Consider the following 9048-nt stretch of genomic DNA (forward strand, 5'->3'; position numbering starts at 1 on the left):
ACAACCTCCCCAAGGACTGAGGAGAAATCTCAGAGTCAAGTTGAAAGCACTAAGGGAATATTTTATTTTGTGGTCTACAGAGAGTTTTTTTAATATTTTAGTGAAAATCTAGGGGAGAGCCAGGTGTGGTGGCTTATAACTCCCAGAACTCAGGAAGTTCAGACAGGAGAATCATGAATTTAAGATTAGCTTGGGCTATATACCAGGACTAGGTTTAATTTTTTTTTAATCCTAAAGTTATACTACTATGTAAATTCAAATAAATATAGTAAATATACACCATAATAAAAACAGACTTTGAAAAATAGTAAGATTTTCTAAATATGCAAAGCACAACAAAATAAACCAACAAAGCTCACCATAGTAAATAGCATCAACCTACAGGGAGAGAGGAAAATCTGATTTACCGAGGTGCTTCAGCATAAAATTAAAAATCTCCCCAAATATACAAGTTCCATTAGAATTAAAAATCATACTCCAGGTAGTGATGGTTCATACCTTTAATCCCAGAATTTGAGAAGCAGAGGCAGGTGGATCTCTGTGAGTTGAAGGTCAACCAGGCCTACAGAGCAAGTTCCAGGCCAGCCAGGGCTACACAAAGAAACCCTGTCTCTAAGAACCAAAAAAAAAAAAAAAAAAAAAAAAAAAAAAAAAAAATTATAAAAAGTAATTAGAAAATGTGGACAACTTAAGGGGGAAAACACATTGACCACAAGGAAGCCCAAGGATGGAATTATCAAAAAATTTGAACTGTTATTTTTTATTGATTTTTATTGAGCTCTGCATTTTTCTCTGCTCCCCTTCCTCCTTCTCCCCTCCCCACTTCAACCCTCCCTCAAATTCTCCCATGCTCCCAATTTACTCAGGAGATCTTGTCTTTTTCTACTTCCCATGTAGAAATTTTGAATTATTTAAAGTGCTAAAGGAAATAGTGAACAAAGAACTAAAGGAGACAAAGAAAACAATGTTTCAACAAATAGAAAACAAAATTAAAAGCTTATAATTATAAAAAAAAGAACCAAGCACAAATTTGGGAGTTAGGAAGTACAACAAATGAAATAAAAAGTTTACTAGAGTGATTCTACAGCAGAATGTCAATAATTTAACTTAACTTTATTTTTTACGTAACTAGAGAAAAAACAAACAAACAAACAAACAAAAAACCCCCACAAGATTAGCCCAACTAGTAAAATGATAAATGTGATCTACTGGCAGGTTTTGAGTCAACTTTACACAAACTAGACTCATCAGAGAAGAAAGAGCCTCAGCTGACAAGGAAGTATCTCCAAAAGATCTGACTATAAGGCATTTTCTCTACTAGTAATCAAAGGCAAAGTACCCAGCCCATGGTGAATGGTGCTGCCATCCTTGGGCTGCTTATCCTGGAATCTTTAAGAAAGCAGACTGAACAAGCCAAGGGAAAGCAAGCCCTCAAATAGCACCCCTCCATGGCCTCTGCATCAGCTCTAGCCTTCAGATTCCTGCCCTGTTTGAGTTCCTGTAATGGCTTCCTTCAATGATGAGCAGTGATGTGAAGTATAAGCCAAATAAACCCTTCCCTCCCCAACTTGCTTTAGGTCATAGACTTTCAGTACATCAGTAGTAGCCCCACCCAAGACAGGAAAATAGAATAAGAAAATGTCCAATTAAGACATCCAAATTTTTCTTTGAAAATTTGGATATCTTAGTGAGAGAAGCTAGGAAAAGAAGAAAAAAATAAGTGACACAATTGACTAAAAATAGAGCCAAAAGTGGGCATGTTTCTACAGAATTGAAAGATTAACAATTAGGGGTGAAGAAATAGTTCAAAAGTTAATAGTACTTGACATGTTCTCAGAGGATCTCGTTTCAGTTTTTGGCACTCATGTCAGGCAACTCAACAAATACCTGAAACTCATATTTTCAGAGGACCTAATGGCTTCTTCTGCCCTTCGACAACACATGTTGTACACAAGCACATAAAATAAATAAATCTTTATTATTTATTTATTTATTTATTAATCTTTATTATTCATTGTATTGAATCAATAAATACAAAGAATAATCACTTTATGACAAGTTAAATAATCTAGATTAGAAAAGAAAAGGAAACACAAAAAAAACTGAAAAAGAAGAAATAAAAATATTTGCGATCATATACATGAAAAATCGTGAGGAAACTACATACAAAAATATAGCACAATGAAAGAACTTAGGAAAGTTACCCGATACAGGAATAATAAATTAAAATTATTTTTAATACTATATACATGCAACAATAAACACGCAATAAAGGTAATTTTAAAAAATTATGAGCATCTGAAAAATCTCATGTAACCATCAGCTATTAAAAGAAACATAATAATAATAAATAAATTAACACATATAAGCCTCCAAATATATATTTATCAACAATCTCACTATGAAAAATGATTCCATTTATATGAAGTATCCAGCGTATGTAAATCTGTAATGATAAAAAGCCTAGAATTTGTCTAGGAGTCTGGAAGGAAAGGATGGGTTATTGACTGCTTAATGAATAGTATTTTTCTTCTGGAGTGGTGAACTAGTCCAAATCTAGAAGGAAGTTATGTTTGTACTAAGTGACTTGAGATTGCATACATTGACGTGGATATTATTTAAAGTATACTGTAATAAAAATTATAAATGTTGCTATCATAATCATCACTAGAAAAATAATGAAATTACACTATCTTTAAAATGTCGTGGAGAGGGAGCAATAAGTCGACTAAAGTGGAGAAGTATAGAGAGTGTAATTTGGATAACACGGTTTTTCTCTCTTCTCTTTGTTCTCTTTCAGATTATGTCTGGCCATTACCTAGATATTTGTGCCCCGTCTGGATCTCACTAGATGTGCTATTTTCAACTGCGTCCATCATGCACCTCTGCGCCATATCGCTGGACCGGTATGTAGCAATACGTAATCCTATTGAGCATAGCCGGTTCAATTCGCGGACTAAGGCCATCATGAAGATTGCCATCGTTTGGGCAATATCAATAGGTAAATACCTGGCCATAGAATTGCAGCGGCTATGCTCAATACCTTCGGATTATGTACTGTGAACAACCTACAGACGTCGACTGGTAACTTTGCGTTTGATCGGGAGTCGAGTAATTATTCTTGACCTACATATCTGATATTTAGGTTAAAAATAATGAAAGCATAATACATATGGATATGAAGACATAAGCTTTTGATTTTTACAACTAAATTATATTTTACTTTAATATATCAAAGAATTCTGCAACACAGATACAAAATGTTATGATGATTACAAAGCTGTAAGAAAAGCCTAAATTTTAAAAATATAACATTGAAATACATGAAAACAAAGATATTTTCTAATTAATTGACCTACTGATTTTGAAAATTTAATAAAGCAATTGAAATTAAATGTCACGAAATAAACATTTATAAATTTGTGCTGTTATTAAACAATCTACTATTTTTCATAAATTTTAATTAGTTTTTGAGTTCTGTTTAAACATAAAACGTCATCTGTTGGATTTGTAAATATTCAGAATATTTAAAGAGAAATAAATGATTTTGTTATTTCACATACTTAAAATATCCATAAATGTTTTGATCATTCTGATATTAAAGTTAAGACTTTTAACTAAATGGAAGTAAGAGCATTTCTAATCCTCTCTCCTTTCTCTCATACAGTTGAACTTATATTATTATATTATGTCTTATGAAATAATTTCTCTTTAATCCATATTTCTTTGAAACACTTAGAGGGAGACTATACTAAGATCAAGAACATTTTTTACTCTTCATTAATCTTCTAACATTTTATGTCTGAGTTAGTAGGGCAAATAAATTTATATCACTTTTAAGATTGTTTTGTTGTAGCTATTGTACATGATTCTGTGTGTACACAGCAATATGCCTTTATATAATGAGACATGAAGCCTCACACAGAATCATATGGATCTACATATGCAAAGTTGTGCTTATAAGTTCAGTTCACATTTTTTTCCTTTTGTAAATAAGCATATAAGCTGATAGATATCATTAAGACTTTTTAAGATAAAATGATATTTTACATTAAGATTTGATGAAAAAATAACTTGTACATTAAAGGGAAACAAAAGAATGTAAAAGAGATGCTTAATTTCCAGATTTAAAAAGGGGATATTATAGATATATAAAATGTAAAAGGAGATATTAAAGATAAAAAGGAAGATAGATTAAGTAAGAAAATATAAGACATAGTAAAATGTAGAACTATAACCAAATATATGTCAAATTAAACTAACTATAAATTATCTAAATAGGATAAGAAAGTCAGAATTAGAAAAATAACACAAACATGTATAGTATATTAAGAACATTAAACAAAAGTTGAATTTTTAAAATGGTCCTTTCCTCAAACAACAACAAAAAATTATACAGCAGCAATATTTATAAAATTTTGGTAAAAAATTTTGTAGAGTGTTTACTATGTTATGGTCAGATATTTAATTCAACTGGATAATATTACATAATACATTTATGTATACAATAATTTGACTTCATTCAAAGAGAGACAAAACGCCAACGACAGACAGACAAATCTACAATGAGGTATAATATCTAACCAAGACACCCTTTGTGATTATGAGGAACAAGAATAAAGCTAACAGTGATTTTTGAGATGAAGAATAGATCAATTTTCAAAATTATACTATACTCTTAAACATATAATGAATCATAGCACAGCCGTATTTCTTGTGTTAAAAAACTAAAAATTCCCATATTCTGATGAAAGTTTAAATTGTGTCATTGGCATGAAACAAACATCAACTGTCTTATTAACTCACTTGAGCTCAACACATTTATTTTTTGAAAAAATATCTAGCTATATACAATTTTTAGAAAATTGAGTGTGTCTGGTAATCATTGTTTCAAGCATTAAGTCTGATAGATAAGCAAAGATAAGCAATAGAATAAATCATTTAGCTGTAGTCATCAAAAACATCCATAGTACTCAAAAATATTTTCATTTTCATAAAATTAAAACTAGCTTATCAGTCTCAAAAGTAAAGTATCTTTTTTAAAAAAAAAAGGCAAAGTTGTATTGAATCTATAAATCAATTAAGTAAACACTAACGTCTAAACAATATTATGATTTGCAATCCGTACACATATCCATATGTACAAAAAATATTTAATATTTACTTAACTTGTTTAAATACAATTTTACAGTTTTCAGTCTTATGTCTGTCTTTTGTAGACACATCTCTGGGCATTTAATTTCTTTGGCCACTATTGTAAATAGTGTTGGTTTCAATTTCTGATTGCTTTTTGGTGGTATTTAAAACTAAGCACCTAAATTTTACATATTTATTCTCTGGCTAAAGATCTGGCTAAATTCCTTTGTCATCTCTAAGAGATTGGTAAGAGATACTGCCATTTTCTAGATACGTTCCATAATGTCACTTAAATGATGACAGATTCATTCGCTCCTTTCCTGTCTTAAATTTTTATTATCTTGACAGGATGTGCAAAGTAGTGTTCAGTGGCAGTGGATGTGGAAGACATTTTTCCTTCTTTTCAGAGTAGAAACATATTAGAATTTCATTATTAAGAGTGATGTTTGTGTGCTGGGGTGTAGCTTCAATGGTAGAAAAGTTGCCTGGCATATATAAGGCCCTAGCAGAGCAAAACAAAAGAAACAAATGTTGTGTGTTAGTTCAGGGTTTTTAAAAACATCTTTTATCAGATTCAGGAAGTTCCCTCTCATTCTATATTAGCTGTGACTTTTCATAGTAGGCATAAACTTCCTTAAATGGTTTTACCTGTGCCTAGTGTGATGATTATTGGATTTATTTCCTCATTTATTCTCTTAGTGTAGTAGGTTATATGTTTTTGAATAGTAATTAATCTTGAATTGCTTAAGGAAATTCCATTTGGTAACAGATTCTTTATTGCTATATCATTGGATTCTTTTTAATTTAATTAATATTTTATTAGCTAATTGTCCAAAGAGATTTTTACTTTGCCTTTTTATTTTCTTTGGTGGTCAGTTTTGGTGTAAGGAATCTTCTTGCTCTGTTTTTGAGATTTGTTCATGGCCTTTAAAATTTGACATTTTCTTAAGCTATCTCTGCAGTGCTCATTTTCAACTTTCTTCTACTTGGAGTTCATGGTGTTTATTGGATATATAGAAAATTAGTACTGTTCAAATTAGTTAGGCATTTGGCCATGATTTCTTTAAATGTTCTTTCTGACACTTTTGTACCTACTTCTTTATGGACACCAATTTTGCATTCATAGATGTACATTTGAGGGTGTCTCATATGTGTCTGAGGATTTCTTGATTTTTCTTCATTGTTTATTATATTTATTCTTCAGAATGCATTATCTCTCTTGGAGTCTTGCTGCCTCTGTCTCTGACACTGTCTCTGTCTCTCTCCTCATTTGCTGTTTCTGTCTTTTTGACATAGAAATCAACTATTAAGATTCTAATTATTTTTTTTATTTTTTGCCTTTTTTATTTTAATTTTTCTATTCATTTTATATACTAACCACATTTCTCCCTCCCTCCACACCTTCCACTCCCCTCAACTCCCCCTAAGCTATGCCTCCTTCACTCCTCCATATGGGTAAGGCCTTGCATGGGGAATCAACAAAGCCTAGCACATTAAGTTAAGGCATGTCATCCAACATAGGAAATGAGGTCCAAAAATTCAGCTCATGCACCAGGGATAGATCCTGGTCCCAATGTCAGTGGCCCCTCAAACAATCCAAGCTATAAAACTGCCACCTAAATGCAAAGGGCCTAGTGTTTGGTCCCATGCAGTCTCACCAGCTGTTGGTCTAGTGTCCATGAGTTCCCACAAGCATGGTTCAGCAGTCTCTGTAGGTATCCCCATAATGATCTTGACCCCCCCTTGCTCATATGACCTCTCCTCCCTCACTTTGACTGGACTCTCAAAGCTCAGCCTGGTGCTTGGCTTTGGATCTCTGCATCTGCTACCATCAGTTACTAGATCAAGGTTCTATGATGACAGAGTACTTAGCAATCTGCAGATGAAGGCCAGTTCAATCTTAGCTAGGATCATCTTAGTGGATTCTTGATAATTTCTGTAGCACGAGATTTCTCCCTAACCCCATAATTTCTCCCTCTATCAAAATATCGCTTTCATTACTCTAAGAAACTGCCATATTGACTTCCAAAGTGGCCATAAAACTTTGCACTCCCACCAGCAGTAAAGGAGTTTTTTCCTTATTCTACAGCTTCTCCAACAATAACTGTCCTCAGTGTTTTTTATCTTAGACCTAAACAGAGAATTTTCAACAGAAGAATCTAATTTTTCCTATCAATGACTGCATCACTATTTTTTCATACTTCCTCATATCAATGACTGCATCACTATTTTTTCATACTTCCTCCTATTCTCTCCACTTTACTTTCAAGTTTAATACAATCAGCAATTTTTAAGTTCAGTATTTGAATGAGATTTATATCATTGTCTTTCTGTGTTTGGATTATCTTATTAAGCACAGTGATCTTCAGTTCCATCTATTGTGTTGCAAATACCAAGACCGCTTCCCTATATTGTACTATCATGAACAGACATTAAACTTCTGTAATTACTCATCAGACCATGTGCATATGTTGTTTCCATTTCTTGTCTATTATGAGCAGTGTTGCAAAGAATGTGGAAATGCAAATGTTTCTTTGATATACTAATTTATTCTCATTAAGAAATATACCCAGTAATAAAATTGCTATTTCATATTTTTAATTTAATTTAAATTTCCTGAGGAAATTCAATACTATTCTCCTTAATGACTATACCAATTTACATTTGCAATAACTACATGTAAGGGCTCCCATTTTCCACCCCTTCATCACCATTTGCTATCTTTTTTTCTTTTTCTTTAGAAACCTCCTAACTCTCTCTTACTGATGCTTTTATTTGCATTTTCCTTATGATTATTGATGATGAGTAGGTTCTGAAATATCTGGTTGACTGTTTTCAATTCCTTTAAGAAATTTTTTAAATTATGGGTTTCTAATGTTGCTGACTTGTTTGAATTCCTTGTTCATTCTGGCTATTAACTTCTTGTCAGATGTACTGTTTGAAAGTCATTTCTTGAATTCTCTAAGTTTTCTCATAACTCTGTTGACTGTTTTCTATGCTGTGTAGATTTTTAAAATAAAATTTGATATAAACTCATTTAAATATTTCCACTTTTGTTTCTTATACTTTAGCATCTGCTCCAAAAGACTTCCTAAATCCAATATTCCAAAACATTCTCCTGTTTTCTTTATGTAGTTTCATGTGTAGTATTTAACTATTTGATCCATTTGTATTTGATTTTTCACATGACAATAGATAGCTAGTTTCATACTTCTGCATGTGGACGTCCAATTTTTTCAGCACATTTTTTTCTTTCACTGATAAATGTTCTTTTACTTTTGTTAAAGATGCATTGAGTGTAAATGTGTACTTACTTTCAGAATTTCTATTTTTTCACTAATATATTTAACTATTACATACTATTTTCAAGCTTTTTTAACAACTAAAACATCTATGAAATTATTTTGTTTTATATGTAGGCACCAATAGATATAAACTTTCTTCTTCACTCAATTCTTTGTATGTTGTATTTCTATTTTCATTGGTTTTTAAATTCTGATTTTGATATATTACTTCTTCAAGAATTAGTTGTTGGAGGTAGTGATTACTCAGTGACCAGAGAAGTTTACTCTCTTACAGGGGACCTGGGTTTAGTTCCCAGCACTCACATGACTGCTCACAACTACCTATAACTCCATTTCTAGGGGAATCCAATGCCCTCTTCTGGTCTCCATAGGCTCCAGTATGCATGTGTTGTACATATATAGGCTCATGCAGACACATATACATAAATAAAAAATGGCGGACAATAAGGGCTGCTGAGAAGCCAAGGACAATGCCACTGGGTTTTGATCCTACTTCATGTTCTGGCTTTGTGGGAGCCTAGCCAGTTTGGATGTCCACTTTCCTAGACCAAGATGGAGCGGGGAGGACTTTGGACTTTCCACAGGGCAGGGAACCCTGACTGCCCCT

The 9048-nt window shown here is 32.4% G+C and overlaps 1 protein-coding gene across 1 annotated transcript in view; it reads left to right on the top strand.

The window, feature by feature from the left end:
• Window positions 1–9048, top strand: part of Htr2c (5-hydroxytryptamine receptor 2C) — a 123652-nt gene that overhangs the window by 97350 nt on the left and 17254 nt on the right. The window contains exon 3 of the mRNA XM_050129085.1: window positions 2801–3001. Coding sequence (XP_049985042.1) covers window positions 2801–3001 — 201 coding nt within the window. The remainder of the gene's footprint in view (window positions 1–2800; window positions 3002–9048) is intronic.

This window comes from Alexandromys fortis, unplaced genomic scaffold, assembly GCF_014885135.2.
Source record: "Alexandromys fortis isolate MF-2015 unplaced genomic scaffold, M_Fortis_MF-2015_v1.1 scaffold_247, whole genome shotgun sequence".
Lineage (NCBI taxonomy): Eukaryota > Metazoa > Chordata > Mammalia > Rodentia > Cricetidae > Alexandromys > Alexandromys fortis.